The following is a 19365-nucleotide window of genomic DNA, read 5'->3' as shown; positions in this document are numbered from 1 at the left end:
GCCAGCAGGCACAACCTGCATGGTCACGGGGAGCAGGCAGTCATCAGTCCCTGCGCTAACCCTCAACGTGGAAAACAAACCCCTCACAAGAATACTTAAGGCTATCTTCTCTGCCAGTCCTGGCCGCTTTCAGTCTAGACTTCAATAACAACACCAGGAATTTGTGATTGGAGGCATAAGGCTGGAGCTCTCCTGGTCCCCAAGGCTGGTATCTCTCCCCCATGGGCTACTGGTTCTGTGGTCACTACCAAACTGGTCCCAGCAGCCCCTTCGCACTGGGACTGAGTGCCCAGGGCAGGAGGTGTGCCCCAGCTCTGGCCAGAGCCTCCCCTTCAGGCCCGATGCAAAGGCTCTATTCAAAACGAAAGGCAATTGTGCTATTCCCCAAGGAAAAGGGGAAAGGCTAAAGCTGTTAATGAGCACAATTAGTGTTGTACTCAAGCAGCATCAGAGGAAATAATTAGCTCCTGTTGTTTCTGTGGCATCTGAACTGCAGCCTTGCTGTCTTTCCAAGCAACAACCCATCAGTCCAGCCTCACCCCAGAGGACAGAAGACAAGGGGTCACCCTCAGACCCTCTTCTGGTCACAGCTTCCACACAGCAGCCCTCATCCAAGCCATCACCCTCTTTTGCTACAGCCACTGGGGTCCAGTTTCCCAGAGGGCTGGAGAGCTGCAGACCTCAGCCACCCACAGAAGCACGCACAGCCCTGCACTCAGCTTTTCCTGATGGTTCTCCACTGAGACAGCTGGAATAAAGCAGTTAAGTGACACCAGACACCTCTTTGTCCTAGTTTAAGGGCAGCTTGCAGCCCTCTCCCCAGCAAGGAAGGCTGGGTGCAAGGCACTGCTGACCAGGGAGTATGAAGAAGATGCAAAGACAAAGCAACCTAATTTTTTAAAGTTATATCTGTAGCTCCAGATCATGAAGGTCATGCAGACAGGTAGCTGAGAGGAAGTTGCCCTATGGAACCCAAAGAAGCAGGCCTGTGGTCTTACCACAGACTAGGGAAATACCACCCCACCACTTTCAGACCAAAAAAAATAAAAATAAAAAGACTGAAAGAAACAAAGAGACCCAATAATTTATTGGCAGAGCTGAAAGTGGGCATTTGAAAACCATAGGGCTGACTCTCAACTGGGAAGCTCCTCCCAGCTGCAGAGAGATTTTTTAATACTGGTAATCCCTCAGCAAAAGGCTCCGACGTCAAGGCAGAATCCCAGAGATCCTGCATGCTGTGTACAGAAAGAGAGGAAAGTGCTGCAAGATGCGGCCCCGAGGGCACGCTGCTAATTGAAAGGTTGGCCTCCCGCCCCACTGCTAAAAAAGTTTGTGTATGACAAAATCAGCCTCTATTATCACCGCTGCTGGAGGGCTTCAGATGGATCCTTCCTCCGAGGAGGAGTGCGAGAGTGGCCCATGAGTCCCTTCAGAGGTCGGAGGGCACTGGTGGAGACCTCTCAGTGCTTTCAACACGGAGAGAGGAGCTTAGTGCCAACTCTTGTTCTCACAATGTGATTTTTGTGTTTCGAAAGCTTGAATTATCCCTGGAAAACAAAGGGAAAAAAGAGGTTAAAGATACGCATTGTTCAGATCACAGCACCCCAAGGTTCCACCCACCGTGGCTATCAGTGCTGCCATCCCAGCAATGTGTTGTCACCCAAAACAATGCTCGTTAAACCTCCTAAGCAGAACTTGCTAACTGCAGACTTCCTGCTAAGCCAACCTGCTGCTCCACAACACCTCAACACAAGCTCTTGGTTTGTTCCCATTCAGCAGGAATCAAAAAAGTGGTATCTCCTGTGAACAAAGCACGACAGGCACTGCAAACTTCCCTGACAGATTCTGGGAGTTAAACAATTTGCAAGATCCCTTAGTTCCTAAATGTTTGTCCTCAGGGATTCTGCTTGGAGCACAAATATACTGGCAGTGAAGCCTTCTCCTGCCTCAGTGCCTCATAGCTAGTTCCTTTTGTCCCACTATCAGCAAGTTTAGGCCTCTGGTCTTTCCTGCCTTGAAAGAATATTTAATCCAAAGAGGACATTCTCTAAAGTTTAAATAGCAGAGCTTTTTCAGCAGCTTTTACTCACGTGAGTACAGCCATGGGACTACTGGTCCACAACCTTCGTTTGTGTCATCTTGCAGCACGAGGCAGCAATTGAAGATGGGGCAGGTTACAGAAACCTGTGCTAATGCTTACTGCTGGCCTGTGAGCAGCAGCAACAGGCAAACCATATTTACTCGTTAATAAAAAGGTTGGGGAGTTGTTGCTGTTTTTTCACTCTTTAATTTTTTTCTTATCCAAAGGCAATTAAACGAGATGACAATTACTTGGAGAGGATGGGTTTGGTGCCCCTTCCCCTAAGAGGGCAGGACAGTAAGATGCCCAAACCAAGCATCTAGGGATAACCCAGCACACATCACAACAAATTGGCAGAGCTGTGTTGAAGAGTGAAGGCAGCTCACGGCTTCAGAAGCAAGGTGCTTTGCAGGGCTGTAAAACCCCGTTTCAACCCTTGAGCTAGCTTTGTGTGCTGCTAAAAGCCACGTGGTAGCTGTAACATCACAGCACAGTGCATGCTGGAACAGCTCCAGGAGGCAAGCTGGAGAGCTGGAGGAGCAGAAGGAAGTCAAAAACACTCTTTAGGAGAGTTAAACAAGTTACTCTGCTATTACATGACAGCACAAAACCATGCTGGAGGCCATCTGTAGGAGACTGGGGTTCACCTTTGTACTTGCAAGCAAAGCAGGCTGTGCTGCCATCTGGGAACGTGATTCAGGATTCATTAACTGGATTCCAGTTAATTTGCAACAGCAATTAGACTTTCCGTCCCATTCAGTACTTTCACCCGTGTCATCTACCTCAGGAGGATGGCAGAGTTTAGTTCTTTCTTGGGCAGGTTCCTACATCTCCCCTCTTTTCACCCCTATTGTCGTGCCCCAGCCCTCTGCTCACCGCTGCTCTCCCTGGTGGGTAGCTCACTACAGTCGAGAGCTAAATCAACTCTGTCACTGTTTTCCTACCCACTTGGCACATGTTCTGGCCTTCTGAGCCTGTTGTTTCATGAAGTGAGCTTGTTTTCTCTTCTGGAAGGTCACTTGAATGTCCTCTCAACAATAAAAACACTCCTATGTGCCTGCGTGATGTTTTGTAAACATTGATCCTCACAAAAAGCCAGATCAGTGAGGAAAGGTTATTTCAGCCGTGACTTCAGAGCAGGCCATGAGAGCACTGCTTGCCCAAAGCTGCGGAAGGAGGGTTTGGGCGCAGAGGGATGGGATTCCCAGTGACCCCTCGATGCTCGGCTGCATTGGAGCAGCTAAACTCCACCACAGGGTGGGAATTGGGCTGGGGGATGTTCCTTCCAGCAGATTCCTCTACTCTGGCACTCGGCAGTGCAGCAATCCCACTTGGCTACAGCCAAACACAACCCTCCTCACAGACCTTTTTTAGGAGAGGGCCTGCTGTCGGGGAAGCAGGGTTAGAGGGGAAACCAATCTGAGCTGCAAGGCTCAGAACGGCACCGAGCTCACCTTGCCTGTTTTCCCTGCACATGGTCGGTGGCCATTACCAGAAGTAGCAGGTGGTTTCATCTCATTAGCCGCAGCATTATTATTTCTAAATACAGTAGCTCCTGCGTGTCCTTCCTGAACAAGCTTTTATTGACAGACTCATTTATTCTGCCCCAGCCCACTGTCAGGAGCAGAGGCGTGTATGCCAAGCTCCGGGCACCTCTCGCGGTGTCCATCAGAGGGATGTGCTCAGCATTCATTTACCACTACCAGTCAGCCCTAGGCAGCAGACCCAAGCTGAAGACGTACCTCTCAGCCTCCTGGGACTAGGTCTGGGATACAACCGGCTCGCACAGAGGAAGGACACATTAGCAAAACAGCACACAGCATTGTATCAGAAAATGCTGAGTGAATGCAGACCACTGTGAATGTCGGTGCCTTTGGTTGGGGGGGAAAAAATATGTTTTGACCTTTAGGCAAGAGCCAGTAGTGGGATGAGGCCACCATCAGGCCCACGAGGCAAGAGGAAAACATGCCAGCCCACGGGAAGAGGGTTGGAAGCTGAGAGGTATGCCGTGAAGTCACATAGGAAGAAAGATGAGGCCCTACCCTGCGTGTGACAGAGGGAGGGGGAGCGTTCGATCAGCGGCCACTGCTGTTCACCAGGCCATGAAACTCCTCCCAGGCCCTGGCAAGCCAGAGGGAAAAAAAAAATGAAACAAAAAACAAAAAAAACAGCACTTCAGATCAAAGGCTTCTTAACTTTTAACGAGAGCAGAAACATTCAATGGCGTTTGAAAGGCACTTGTCTTCAGAGAGCAAGGCAATATTCTCTGATAGCCCTAGTGGATAGAAGCATCCTTAAAACCCAGCCAAACATCTGACAGCGCGAGGCAGCTTTTACGTTCTGCACAGCCATGAAGCGTTCCCACCGGCTGCTGGCGATACAGCCACATTAATACCCAGGGACAGGTACGACCTTCCCAGTCGCACACGGAAGATCCGTTTCCTATCAGTGATAAAGCAGCCCACGTTACGTGTTCCTGGAGGATTGTCACGCTTCTTGGCTGGTTAAACCCAGGCGGTTACTGGCCTCATGCTTCACCACGTATCTGAGTACGTAGCAATCCCTCCAACAGGGTGTTTTTACTGCCACGTGGCTTAGTTATCAGGCCGTTCTTCCATCAGGCGGCAGAATCCCGTCGTTACTAGGAAGTCTCACTTGCTACTGTAAACCTGCATTGTTAACGACAGCCCAATAAACACACCAGAGCTCTTTGAAACGAAAACGTTTTCAGACAAGTCAGAGGGACAGGCCGAACGCTGCATTCCCCGGTGGAGGATGCTACTGACGGACAAAGCTAGCAGACTGAAAAATTGCTGTCTGTTTTACGAAGGCAGAATACTGAAAGCCCTCTCAGGGAAAAGATGCTGAGGTTAACGTGAGCATGACTATTATCTGCTGGGATGAGAGATGCCAAAGAACCTCATCGTTCTCCAGGCCCAGCAAAACAGTGTTGATGCCTACAGCACGTGCCAAGCCATTTACCAACCCCAAAGTCCCAAGGAGCAGGAGGGACCTTAAAGGGAACCCAGGTCAGCCATAAACCCAAGCTGTTCTGCAGACCTTGTCGCTGGTACTTTGCTGCAGCTACCTCATATCTTGTTCTCTGCATTACCTCACCGAGTCATCAACATTACAGGGGAGTACAGAAACGGAAATTCTCTATTAGTCAGCATCCGTGCCCAAAACAGACCCACAGGCTCCCACACCTGAACCTCAAACAGTCAAGCTCCCAGTCAGCATCCGCAAAAGCACCTCAGTTGTCACATGCTCTTTCCCAGCAAAGTCGCAGCCCAAATTAACAGAGAATAACAGCAAGAATGGGCCACTGTGATGCTCATCTTGGATCTGTGACACTACCTTCCCATAAGACAGGACAGCAAATCCTCCTTTTGAGGGGACAAAAACCATCTTCTGAGCACCCATGGGAGCACAAAATCTTTCTGATCTTGAGGAGGAGGGACAAGTAACAGTCATCCACAGAAGTCCCAAAGCTACTTGGAATCTCCGAGCTGATCTTCAGACACCAACTCTTGAAGCCATGGTACCAGACACTGGGGGTACAACTGCCTCCCTCCAGAAGAAAGGTAGGGGAAAGACAAACTTTTAACTTGAATTCCTCCTCGCTGCTGAATGCTGTTGGAAAGCTAGCTACATCTCCAGCTTCGTCTCTAGCTTCATGGCTTCCCTTCAGCCTCCCATGCTCCCATTTCTACCACATTTCCATCACCCCCGATCACATCTTCTCTTTCTTCTCTCACAGTTCTACCCAAATTGATAACTTTTCTCTACGAAAGGGACACAAGGTTATTTGTCAACATAATTGATGATGTACTGCCCCTTTCAAACCAAGGAGTCCCCTGTTCCAACATCACATAACATCACGCACATAGACCTTCAGCTGCCAAGTCCTTCTCGCAGACAGAGAAAAAGATCTCCTAGCCAAGAATTTTTAAGTTTAGACCCTCATACATATTATAGCACTAATTATTCCAACTATCTGCTGACTTGACTGAAAAAATCCACTAAGATGTGTCTGCCCTAATGTACCTAAGCTATGCTAGCGGAGCAAACTGCTCTCCATTTCGTACCGAACGAGGCTGCCAGTTAATTTCATCTGGCAGAATCTTTATGGCCTGTGATGTGCCAAAGGCACGGTGCCAGAGAGTCTAAGAGGTTATTTTTATGTATAGACATTTTTAGTACCTCGGTGCTATACTGTCTGTGCAGCGATCAGATACTCAGTGAATTGATCCCCAACACTTGGGTTATTCCCATTGAACAGATGGGAAATGGAAACATTAGCAGGCTAAATAAAGCCAGCCAGAGCTGGTCCTCCACGCTCATTCCTGACCCACAGCTGATGAAACTTCCCACTTTCTCCCCCACTACCCAAAGTCAGAATGCAAGCAGGGCTCCCTTTATCCTCAGCAAGTTGGAGGAAAAAAAAATAATGCAAAAAGGAGCCACCAGCAGAGCAAAAAGAGGAAGAGCAACCACAGCAGCTTCAAGGGACTTTCCAAATCACAATTGTGCAAGTAGTGCCGGCAGCTCTCCCCACAGCACCCTCAAAGTCCTAGCAGTTCCCCTTGATATTTTTCTGTGCAGCCCTGCCTCCCTTCCATCTGCTTCCGTAGCTAAAAACAGAGGTGGAGAGCTCATAGCACATGCTACCTTCACAACGCTCACCAGAGACCGTCCCTCTCCTCATGCTCTTCAGAGTGCTTAAAGGGTTTGCCCAAAGCCACCGGGAACCTTGTGACAAGCCTACAGACCAACAGCTTTAAAAAAATCTGGTATTCTTGTAGCCTGAAATAATCCTTTCCTATATCTGGCAATCTGTAGCACAGGCTAAGAGGGAAGCCACCACAGCTTTGAAATGAACACATCTGAACTGACCTCCTTGAAAAGAAACATGGAATAGATTTAGTGGCTTCTTTGGTAAGAGACAGGCCACCAGGATATGGGAACCTCTTACAAAGAGGGAGACCCTTCTGAATAAAATATACAAAGGTGATCAAGAATAAGTCAGCGAACCCATCATGTCAAAGCCCAAGTCTAAGGAAGTGCTCTTAGACTTCCAGCACCTGGAAGTGTTACTGGAATTGGAGAAAGGAACGATAAATGAATGAAGCCAGTATTGCAGGGCCTCAGGTCTGGAACCTCACCACCCTCCTCTAGCTTTTATTCCTGTTGTCAGACTGGATGGAATGAGGGTGAAGCAATGCAGCTCTCTAGAGCTGGCAAGACCCAGGGCAACCTGCCCTCCCGCTGACAGGCAGCAGTGTTACGGCCCCACGTGGAAGCCGTGTAACTTTAAAGAAGGTTAACCCTGCACACACCATCTAAACAGCCAAAGGCAAAGCTGGTACAAACAGGACAGCAGCACCAAAGAGTATCAACTCCTAACGTCCTTGGAAATCAACAAGCAAACGAAAAACAGGGCTACAAAAACATAACAGAGTTAACATCATAATTAAAGCACTGGCTGAACTTCGATGCAACAAAGGAGACTTCTCCCCAACCCACCACCTCCAGCCTACTGGCTCAGGGGCACTGACCTTGCCAAACACTTCCCCCTTCCATGAGGATTTCTCCTGTCATATTTCCCTTGGATTCAGGACCTCATTCCCTGCCTCCCCTTTTTATTTTTGGCACGAGAACGTTGCCCCTGCACTCTTCTTGCAGCGCATACCCTTTCTCCCTCCTTAGGATATCTGCTTGTTTCCTAGCCAAAATATAGTCCAAGGCCATTTCCTCCAACTGCCTGCAGTGAAACGAACCCGGTGCCAGCCCTATTAAGATCAACTATTCTTCTCATTTACTCGAGCCGTCCCATTAGTTATCAGTGGTGACTTTGAAAGGAAGGGAGAGTTTTATACGCTGCTCAGCTCTCACTGCAGCAGGCACTTACAAATAACTGAAGCTTTGTTTTCAGAAAAAGCAGCCTTGCTTTAGAGCTGACAGGACGATCCATAAAGTCACCCAGCAACCAAAATGCTTCCGACCCAGGCGGCTCAGGGGAAGCCAGCAGCATGGCCACACTGTGAAGGTCTGGTCTCTCCTGTCACACGAAGCAGCGCTGCTGAACTTGCCTGGGCCTCCTGGATAGTTCTGCAGGTGGGAGCTCTCAACACAGGAGACCGTTGACCCCACAGTTAGGAGAATGGGAAAAAAAGGCTGATAACCCCAGGCAGAGCACGGGTGTATGCAGGACAGCCAAGCCCTTTACATTACACGCCTGAAAAAAAACTGAAATCAAACCTTACGGTGATCATTTCCCCACCACTACACTCCCAACTGCAGTTCGCTCACTACAGACACCTGCCTGGATAATTTCAGTGGCTTCACCGAGACTTGAGTAGGCTGTGGTCAGCAACACTGCTTTCAAAAAAAAAAAAAAAAAAAAACCAACAAAAAAAACCAACAACATTACACCTCCTGTGACAGCAAAACAGATTTCTTTTTTTTCCTTTTTTTCCTTAATTTCAAACCATAGAGAGTGCTGCTGTCTGTAACCTGCTGGACGCTGTCACCACCAGGGTTAACAGCACTGATGAGCAGGACCTATGAAGTGGCTCACTTCAGGTGAGTGCACCTCTTCATCCACCTCTGAGAGAACAAAGAAGTGCTTTCTCTCCAGCTGCTGAAACAAGGTAGCCCAAAAAATGTCACACAGGTTCCTTCTAGGTGTTCAGCACTGTAACGCCTAAGGTACTATAAATCCCCTGGAATTAAGCAGAGTCCAACAGATTTCTCTAGCTCTTCCAACAAGATTGGAAATTAATACAGACTAGGCTGACCCTTCCACTTGCTGGGATTTAGGCAGCTTGTCAATATTGCAAGCAAGAGAAAGGACGAACATGGGAAAACTGCAATGAAAGATCTGCTTATCTAGCTAAATGCACAAGCCCCACCGCTGAGAGCTGAAGGGACGGAATGCAGAATAGGTCCTTGGAATAGCTGTGAAGCAACAGATACTTTTCCAAAGCAGCTTGGCAGCACCACCGCCTTCTGAAACAAAGGGGGCTGCAGCCTCACTGACAACTCATGAAAAATGGTGTCTAAAAATGAGTTAATATGAAATGCAACATCACAAAAGGAATATATAAAACCTGAAACACAGTGCTCAGGTTCCACAGCGAGGGGCATGCTACCAATTTCTACAGAAGCATTCATTTACAGTGTGTCAAAAGCTAATCCAGGTCAATTCACTACCTAGAAGTCAAGGTTTTGAGAAACGCCTGTTCTTTTCTTGCTAAGCGTGCTCCCTTCCCTGAAGCACAATCAATGCCAATCAAACCCTGCACATGAGCAGAGCTCTAGTGGAGAGATGCAGCCCATACAAATGAAAAATGCCACGAGCCCCCCTAGAAAGGCAGCCCTGACAAAGCCTACAGCACAGCTCTTCCATTAGAGCCTTTCATAAAACACAGCCAGAGTGTGAATATAGAGTGCTGGCTAGAAAGCCCTCCTGAGTCATAAATCACATGGTACATGCACAGCATAAGTGGAGTTTATTCATGACGGACAGTATTTCAACAGGGTTTGATAGATGGGTGAGGAAAAGGAGCCAGACTTTATGGAGGATAGAACTAGTTACACAAGAGATTCTTCATTAGTGAGAAAACCTTAATGATGCGAGGCAGAGCCAAGCAGAGGCAGACTGAGAGCTGGGGCTGTCCTGCTCTCCTCTGGCAACAAAGCAGGCACCATCACCGCCCCGCTGCCACTGCAGCTGGCTGCCTGCAGCTCCTCCCTCCGTGCTAGAGCTGGTACCAGGCAAGAAAAGCACAATAAGTCGGTCCGTGCAGCACCACACAAACCCCACTGACAAGCAGCTCTGCTCTGAATTACACCAGTGCTATTAGAAGATGTGGGACGGCACTGAAATCACACTGCTGGAGCTCAAGCAAGGCTGTGGAAAGAAGAGCTCTCGTGATACCAGACATGATGGAAGGTTAACTGCTCAAACCTACCTCGCTAGGACACCAGCAAACCAAACTTCTCCCTACCACTCCTGCCCACAGGAGAGTAAGTGGGAGACAGTCAGCCTGCTATTTAACAACTGTTCCCGACTGTCATCCGAACTACTAAGCCTGGCTCCTCCGACACCTGTTGTTCTTGGACAAGCTTCTCTTGCAGCACACATCAGAAGAGTAAAATGAAACTTTGATGCTATGCAGCAGGAGAGGGCAGCAAACAGGGTCTGTTACACTATTGTAGGGAAATCAGACCACCAGGCTGGATGCACCGCTCAAGGACTGGCACCTGCCAGAGCAAAACCAGTTACAAACATGGCGACAGCAGCGTTCTGTGGCTTCATAGGACGTGCTGGTGGGGAGAGCTTATTAAGGAAAAGCCACATCACTTCAGTCCTAAACTTGCTACACAAACAAACATCTCAGCTGGAACACAACTTTCCTTACAGAGTCAGGGAGAACATAAACATCTCCCCTCTTACACCACAAAGCCACATTACCACAGGCTGCAGCCTGCTGCTGCTGAACAGAAGCAAAATATCCTGGAATGTGTCCACATGAGCACTTTGCTATCTCCTAACACAGACAGACAGCTGATAGTGCCCTCTCCTGGCAATAAGCACATGAGAAATGTTACCAGCAAAATCACGAGTAGGAGGTTTCAACAGAAGTGGGAACTTTCAGAAACCAAAAAGCTGCCTGGAAAATACTCCGTCAATAATAATAATTTCCCCTTCCCTTCTCTTTCCCACACACACAGGCAGGAGGGCCGTGTGGAGCACTAGATGCCTAAAAGGCAGTTTAAGCAGAGCTGCGTGTTCTTGCTAGTGACCCACACCCAAAACTGGATGCAACCAGAAGCTAGCTTTCTGCTAAAATCAGGACTGAGCCCACCAAACTCTCCTTGGAGTGCTATCTAGGAAGGTGTTTCTATGAAAAGGACAAGCTAACAATGAGGATAGGTCATGAAAGGTACTTGGACCTTGATTAAGGGTTGGAGTAGAAAGCTTGCTGCTTTATCAATGTCTCATTAATTTGTTTCACTTCTTTTTCTGGTTGCACCTTTCCAAGTGTTAATTTAACCCATATGACCTAATTGGTGTATTGGTTTGTAATATACTTCGGGGAAAAAATTACATTATTCACCTGTAACTAATACCTATATGTGCAAGTCTTTGTCACGTTGTGGGAATAAAAGTCACCCTGAATGGCCTGGTATGGTAAGCTGTAATAGGTTTATTTAAAAATACAGCTGTCCTCTCTGTGTACTGTGATCTTCCAGTCTTGTTAAAGAGCCTCTGTCACCAGGGCCTGGAAGACTTAATATACGACGTTTATTATGATTAGAAATCATTTGTACAGCACTGTAAATTCACACAGCACTTTCCCAAGAACATTTATAAGTCTAATGGCACTATAAATCCCTTTAGCTTCCGCACTTTATTCCCCTGAATCTCTATTTATTCAAATGATTTCGTCCCCCCCACTGCACGCGTCTCTGAATGCATCAAACCACAACCCCACACTGGGCTGCCCATCTCCCAAGTGACAGGCTGGGTGGATTGCTAACAAAACCCAGAACTACATGCTCAAAAAGAATAAGGTCTTACTATTAAAACCAAATGTCCCTGAGAACAACACAATAACAATACAGATATTTGGCTTTCAAAGCGCACTGGCAACAATTGCTGCTGTTTGTCTTGCTGTCTGCAAGAACCACAACGCACATGAGCGCTCCCCTCAATTCTTGTGCCCTGCACTAAACTGCTCAAGCACGCATGCAACCAGCAGCGGGCCCTCCCCCTGCCACCGCACGTACTTGATGCTGTCGGTGTGTGTTTTATATTCCATGATGGTGTTGGGAGGTAGGTTGAGCACTCTTCGTAACGTGTCGCGTATCCGGGCTGTCGTGGCCTGGTCGCTGGCTGTCTTGTTCCATATCGAGATAATATCCTCCTACAGAACAGTACGGAAGGGGTAAGCAGATGGGGGCTTTTTGTAGCCCTGCCAAATGGAAGTACAGGCCGGTTCTCAGAGCAGCTTACCTGGAATCGGACAGAGACGACTGCCCCACAGATTTCTTCCCCCACCATGAACTGTTCTCCCAACATCGCCAGAATGAGATTCTCCCAGCATCGCGATGCTAGGCCCTTTCGCAGACGGATAATCCATTTACCACCATTTTTGTTGGCATCGTCCTAGGAAGACGGGCAAGAAATCGATTTGTTTCCCTCCAGCAATTTTTCTCCTTCCCACAAGACAGCAGAGCCACTGTCAGGAGCACGTATTGATTGGGTGGGGCACCGGGGGTTGGTATTTGGAGGTACTTTCAAGCAAAGGCATTTCACTTCTCCCCCATACCAGCAGAGTATATCCCCATACCAGGAGCCACTGACATTATCACACATACTGAATTCATGATCCAGTCCGTGTTGACCCACAGAAATACCCAAAAATCAAGGGAGAGAAGAAAGGAAATACTTATGCTAAGCACCCAGTCTGTCACCTCAATATTGCAATTCCATATGTTGTACTGAAAACTGCTACAGACTCCCCTGCTTCAGGGAACACACGCCTACATCCAAGAGCAGCTCATCCTCTGTGCAGAATGCTCACTGTGGCATTCCCTTGTATGACACTAGCTGGCAAAGCTTACAAGGTGAGAGGGGAACAAATTCCATCCAAAGCCAAAGAGAGAAGTAGGAACAAGTCTAAGAGGTGGCAGTTAGGAAGGGAAGGAGAAGGGAGGTCTAGGGCAGAAACAGAGAACTCATGGGGAACTGTAAACACCAGACATCCCTGGCCAAATCACTTGCAATTCCCTCTGGGTCACACCTTGTAGATGCTAGGCAATGCAGCCCAATCCATCTTCATGTAACAAAGCCCACTTTATTTTAGCCTTAGAGCTTTGTTAGGGCTTCAAAAAACTAAATGTTTGTGTGCTCTCAGAACAGCAAGTGCTAATGAAGCAATCCTGAGCAAACCTGGAAACGGCAGCACAACATCAGCATTCAGCAGATCCCCAGTTTTCATGTATGTGCTGAAGCCCGTGCTGAAAGGGGGAGGTGTCAGCTCCAGACAAACCTCAAAGCGTGACAGCAGCCACATGCAAGGTGAAAAATCCCATTCGGCACAAATCCTAGGAATGTGGCATACTCCTATGAAACGCAAAATGCTTTTTGACTGAGCAACCTTGTTTGCCACGTTGTAAACATTCCACTCTAAGAATTAAGTTGTCTACACCTCATCCTTTATAAACAGAGAGTTGAGTTTAGCTCCTCAAATGTTCCACACTGCCTAATGGGGATCAGAAAATAAAGTGGTATTGCTCAAAATACTTCAAATGTGGTTTAAGCAGGTTCAAGGCTAGAAAGAGAACAGTGATTGGGAGGCAGATGCTGTATTGTGTGTTTTATGGTTATCATTAGTTTTCTTTCAGGTTAAACAAGCTTCGGTTCAGTCAAGCATTTGATTTCCCTTTACCAGAATAATAATGATCTGCAGCCCAGAAAATCACAAGGGAACATTACGCTTACTGCTCCTGACTTTACCCAGAAAAGGCACAGATGGATCCTGAAAGAGATCAGAGCTACACGCACATATATGTGCTTACGAAAATTGCAGCATGTAAGGATTAATTTGAAAGAGAAAGGAACATAAACAAAGCCCAGCAGAGCAAGCAGCAAAGAGAAGGGCAGCAGCAAGGATCCTCTTCTACAAATACAAGAAAGCATCGTGGCCAGAAGTACAAAAAAAAAAAAACAAAAAAAACAAAGAACCTCTCCACCTCCTACTTAAAATGGCTACAGGGAAATGCTTTATAGAAATTCTGTTAACTTGTGGTCTCTCTGGTTGACACATTATGAGAGCAGCTAGCTCGCTGGGAGCCCAAAGAGGGTTAAGCGTTTTATATAAATTGTATTTGCAGTAACTGGCTATAAAACACCTTGCTTAAAATAATTGCCAACCAGGGTCACATATAAATTTCTCAGGACCAAGCAGCATAATTAGGTACTGCAAAGCAACACATAAAATTCTCATGCTGCGAATGGTATTGGTCAGTCCTGGAAGCCAGCTAGGAATTGGACAAAAAAATACATTTTTGTATTTTGCTGGGCAAAAATGTATTTTTATTTTTTTTAAAAAACAGATTTGAATAGGAATGAACACAAGCGAACTGAGTACTTTGGAAAGAAAAAAAGCAAATGAAGGGCTAAGTCTTCTTCCCACCTCCAGCTCTGCACAGCTGTAAGCTTTTAACCATGTGTGTTCTTCCTTTTCTGAAAAAGGAGGTTTAGTTTCCATCTTTGTTGGACTCTACTTACAGAGGTTGAGCCCATTTAGAGAAAAGCCCCACACCCCACAGTGCTGTCACTGGACAAAGCTGTAATAAAGGGAAAATGTCAACACGTAGGAGGCACAGAGGTTTGTTGGTGCCCTCCTCACTGGGTTCCAGGCAACGCTGTCCAGCCCTCCTCTGCCAGAGGATCACAGGACTACCAGGTTATAAGGACAGGGTTCTGACAACAAGCGTACAGGAAACCCAGACGAAAGGGCTGCACCCAAGAGAAGCCTGGAGTGCCCTTTAGTGACAAGAGTCCACTGTAGAAGCACTCTGGTAAAATACTGAGGCAGAAATGAGAGCTCCAACTCACCTCCCACATGGGTTTGATCCCCTCTTTGAAAAGATGGAAGTCACTGTGGCCTGTCAGGTCCCCAGGACGTACCATGTGACTGTAAAACCGCCAGAACTGCTCCACCTGCAATGACACAAACCACACAATGAGGCTGCCCAAACAGATCAGAGCCAAGATGCCTACAGGAAGAGGCTTCCCCTTCTATACCAGCTAGCCAGAGCCACCTTCCCTCTTCTCTTCTACCTTCTTGGCACAAGGGTGGTGGTTAGGATACCCATAAGGCAGCAGTAGGATCAGAGCTTGCTGGCCTGTTTTTGATTGCTTCTATCAGCAGATGACCACTTGAAATATTCAACAAGTACCTGCAAAAAATACTTGGTGTTTGTCTGAGGAAATCTAGGCTAAGATCGCATCTGCTCTAGACAACAGTTGCCAGACATCTCGTGTAAATCCTAACACCCAAACTTTAATTAGTGGATGTGTGTCAAGAGCAAACAAAGCCAAGCCTCCCTATACAAGACCACATCATCCCTGCTTCAACCACTGCTCGCTGGGCTACTGGAGACTGCAGGAGCCTCCAAACGAGACATATTTTGTATTTAATTTTGCTGTGTCCACGTTTTAAGACAACAGAGGCATTCTGGTGCTGTTTTAAAATCTTAAGGCACCACTCAGAGCTTTTATTTAAATTTTTATTTCCCTTTACAACCTGCTCTGGTACACTTTGACCACTTGAAAAATACCAGTTTCCATCATGACAGCCCCTGTGTCTACTTCAGTCTGGTGTGCATTTTTAATTCTTAAAAATAAAATATTTATCCTTTGAGATCCTCTGAAAGGATTTTAGAGAGGCTGGACCTTTAAAACAAAACAAGGTACTAGAAGAGGTTATACTAATTTCCACATTTGAAGAGAACTCTACTCAGTAAGACAATAGCTATTAAGCAGGTCAGCAGCGAAGCTGGAGAGGTTAGGCACCATCCCAAGTACTTCAACAGAGACCTTGATGACTTGGTCAGCCCTTGGAATTCTGCTCCGACCTCCCATCTCAGCCACCCAAGCAGGAATTTGCTTTTATAGCCAATATAATTATGAAACAAAACTGAGGTGGGGCCGGATACAATTTATTTTTGTTAGACACATCCAAACGCAGTGTGGAAATCAAAATCTTACACTAAGTGCATATGCCCTCTAGTGGTTAGCACTTAAAAGCTGTCAGAGCTTTCTACTGAAAAGCAAAGAATAAACCCAAACCTAGATTTTGGCTCAGACAATTCTTCCTGCAGCTTGTTCTCTCTAACAGAATTTGGAAACAAACACATCAGCAGATCTTCTGGCCAACACCCTTCCATCCTAGCTGAACTCGAGCATTCCCAGCCTACAACAGCAACCAGCAACTCCTTGCAAAAAAAGAGTAGACAACAGAACACGTGAAATTCTTCCTCTAAGGAGCTATTAAGTCTACACTGATTTAAGAAACTGCAAAGTTATTGCCAGATCACCACGCAGTAGCCAAAAGTACTTGACCACACAGGGGAACAGTAGCTCCCCACGATCCAACATGCTCAGAGCAATTCCTCCCACCTTTACCCCGTGTGGCTGCAGGAACACAACCAAGCTGCCTAGACAGGCATATTTTTGCAGCCTCCAGAAGAGATGAAAAGGTATTTTTGTATTCTTTTATTTTACAAATTCCCACATCACAGCAGATAGTTTTACTGGTAGGAAGAACTCATTTTTGCATGGGCCTTTGAAATATCTGGGGAAACGACTAGATTAAAAACAAACAAACAAAGCAACCACCAGGCAGTACACTTCCCAGCCGTGAGAATTTTATTTGTGGTGTCTGTAACACCGAGGACCTATTTCACTTGTGTACCTTGGCATCTTAATGATGGTTTTACACTGCCAGCACCATGAAACAACCCAACACTGCCTGCCCTTCCAGCACTTCCTTCATTCTAGGAATAAACAACCGTAAACAGCAAAAGGTAAAAGGGAGACGAGCTTGCTTTTTGTTAACTACTTCACTGCAGCACCAAATGCACCTCACTCATCACTTCCAGAAAGGCAACAGACACCAGGCCAACAGCTGCTTGATATACAGCCACCTGATGCCTGTTCATTATTCTTTGTGATGGAAACTCTTGGCACAGCATCAGGAGGGACTGTACAGCCTGCTTCACGGCTACATGGCATCCAGAAGAGCTGTTGCTTTCTTCTCCTGCTTACCTGTCCAGATTTGCTGCAGCTAGCAGAAGCTACATGTGACTTCTTTTTATTTCTATCGTTATTATTCCAGCTGTCTAGCACAGGGCAAAGAACTGCTTAGGACATGTCCCATGCTGTATGGTTCAAGAACTCACCTGTAAGTCACGGCACATCACACTCAGCTCTGTTCCTGACAGCAGAAGCACAGCGTCCACGTGCACACACTCAGCAAGCCAGCGACGACGGCCACATCACGCTCACGAGACACAAGCACAACAGGGATATACTCACTGAGGCAAAGGTGCCAATCTGTTTGATGTTCTGTTCGTAACTCTGCGAGCTGGTAGGCCTCCCAGGTGTTCGTCTGGAGTACCAGAACGTGTAATTATACTGCAAGGGGTGCTCAGCTGGCCCTGGGACAACTGCCTGCGGAACAGAAAACTTTGCTTATCCCTTATGAACTCCTCAGCATCAGGAATGGAAATAATTATATTCACAGCATCAAAAGTCCGCACGTTCCTGCCCCCACAGATTATAAAACAAACATCTGATCCTTATTTTCACAGAAAAAAATAATAAATACCATCTCTGTTAGTTGTCTGACATGGAACATTAGGCTAACAGCAGTTGACTATTCCGAAGAATATCAGAAATTTGCAGTGTAGGGATGGCTAAGGAAATAATAACACGCTCAGGGAAGTGTCACAAAAAGGCATCTCTCATGAGAGCTAAAAGGAAAATTTAGTGATGCTGTTTCTAATTAACTGTGATTGTCTCAAAAAGAAAAAAAAAAGACCAACTAAAAATGGCAATACGAGAGTTTAGCTTTCCTGAATTAAGAAGTCATTCATCTCTGGGAAGAGTAAAACTCATTTATGCTAAACCATGATTCAAAAGCAATTACAACTCTTTGGTGACAACAACTCCCTTAAGCAACCAACACCCCACCACTCCGGGAGGATTAGTCTGTCTCAGAACTTGTTATGGCAGCTTCGTCAGAACCCATCGCTAGCAGTCAGCAGAGAGGTCTTTTCAATTTCCAAAACATCCACTTCCAATTTAAAAAGCCTTCTAATACACATAAAAGAGGTTAACAAGAACTCATTAGCTAAGAGTCAAAACTGACAGGGGAAAAAAAAGCCTCAAAGCCCCCATCATGCATCCCTAGATACTGCTGCAGGAGTAACTAGGGCTTAAGTCTCTATTCTCTTCTCGACTACAGTAAGTTTATAATGATTGTATTACTACAGACACAACAGTATTAAGTACAAGACTTAAAAAAAAAAAAACACATACGTATATCCACTTTCTTAACAAAGCTATGTGACACTCAAAGATTCCATCCTGAATTATTTTATCAGTGGCACAAATACAGCCTGGTAAACCAACTGCAAACCTCTGTCAATCTGTCCTTCCCACATCCTCTTCCAAAAAAAAAAAAAAAAGTGTTTTTTTGGGGAAAAAGAAAGCTTTATACTCATTTCTACTCAAAAGCTTGGCTGTGCCTAGCTGCAACTGCGAATGGAGCTTTCGCTGCTCAGATTACATATCTTTGAAAACTAAATCAAATTATTCAAATGCTAGCACAGCCCCTCTGCTGTCACTAGCGCAGTAACAGCACGTGAAGCGAGCACAGCTCTTTAAGACATCTCCCTTATCCTAGGACTGAGGGCTCTCCAGCCCTCCCACCTCACGCCCTACCGAGGGAAAGCAGGTGCCAGCACCTTACCTTCCTCTTGGTAGTACTCTGGGGTTTCTCTCGGTCGTTCTTTTCCTTCTCACCGTCTTTCTGTGTGTTATTCTCCTCGTTCTGGTCATGGTCTCCGCTATCATCATCTTTCAATCTGACAGGGAGAAGGCAGGCAGGAAGCAGGCGTCACACCTCGCAGCCCAAACCTTTTACACCAAACCCAGCCGCTCCGCGCTCCCCACGAGGTCACAACCCTCGGGCTGGCAGCCCACGCGGCCAGCACCACACGCGGCGTTCCCCATGCCCAGCACCCGTGGCAGCCACCTCAGGCACAACACCGGGCCCAGCAGCCGGCTCCCCGCCCCCCCAGCACCTCACGGCCGCGGCCCCTTCCCCACCGAGGGCGGCCCCGCCACAACCGGGGGCTGAGGCGGCCGGGCCCGGGCCCGCTCCCCGAGCCCAGGCGGGAACCCCTGAGGCAGCCCGGGAGCTTTGAGGGCCCGGTGACTCGCAGCCAAGCCCGGGGCGGCCCCGGGTGTGGGAGCGGGGCCGTGAGCGGGGTCGGGCCCCGCCAGGCCCGGGGCAGGCCCCGCCGCCGACTCACGCGTCGAATTTGTTGTTCATCGTCGCTCGCTGCCGCCACCTCCGTCCGCTCCGCCACTTCCGCCCCGCCGGGTCCGCCGCCCAAAGCCTTCCCCCGACTTCCGGCCGCGAGCCCCCAGCCGCCGCTTCGCTGCTTTCACCTCCTTCCCCCCCCCCCCCCTCCCC

At 47.5% G+C, this 19365-nt stretch overlaps 1 protein-coding gene across 2 annotated transcripts; it reads right to left on the bottom strand.

Annotated features, from left to right (window-relative positions):
• Positions 1 to 1059: 1059 nt before the first annotated feature.
• EIF4E2 (eukaryotic translation initiation factor 4E family member 2) lies at positions 1060 to 19360 on the bottom strand. 2 transcript variants are annotated; one of them, XM_068691697.1, is made up of 8 exons: positions 19202 to 19360; positions 18637 to 18751; positions 17199 to 17333; positions 14715 to 14819; positions 12105 to 12257; positions 11879 to 12015; positions 4123 to 4201; positions 1060 to 1547 (listed from the first exon to the last, which is right to left on the bottom strand). In XM_068691697.1, exons 1-7 carry the CDS (start codon positions 19219 to 19221, stop codon positions 4156 to 4158), a joined length of 711 nt encoding a protein of 236 aa, XP_068547798.1. In that variant the 5' UTR covers positions 19222 to 19360; the 3' UTR covers positions 1060 to 1547; positions 4123 to 4155. The 2 variants fall into 2 exon arrangements, with proteins under 2 accessions (XP_068547798.1, XP_068547799.1); XM_068691698.1 differs by lacking the exon at positions 4123 to 4201.
• Positions 19361 to 19365: the final 5 nt, after the last annotated feature.

This window comes from Anas acuta, chromosome 9, assembly GCF_963932015.1.
Source record: "Anas acuta chromosome 9, bAnaAcu1.1, whole genome shotgun sequence".
NCBI classification, from domain to species: Eukaryota; Metazoa; Chordata; class Aves; order Anseriformes; family Anatidae; genus Anas; species Anas acuta.
This window is presented reverse-complemented; position numbering and strand designations above follow the sequence as displayed.

What these genes read in the sequence shown, in the direction of transcription:
- EIF4E2 (XM_068691697.1), bottom strand. Translation starts at nt 19,221, where the DNA reads ATGAACAACAAATTCGACGC. An exon ending in ATGAACAACAAATTCGACGC is followed by an intron (nt 18,752 to 19,201) that starts GTGAGTCGGCGG and finishes TCTCCCTGTCAG; the next exon opens with ATTGAAAGATGATGATAGCG. An exon ending in AGAGTACTACCAAGAGGAAG is followed by an intron (nt 17,334 to 18,636) that starts GTAAGGTGCTGG and finishes TCTGTTCCGCAG; the next exon opens with GCAGTTGTCCCAGGGCCAGC.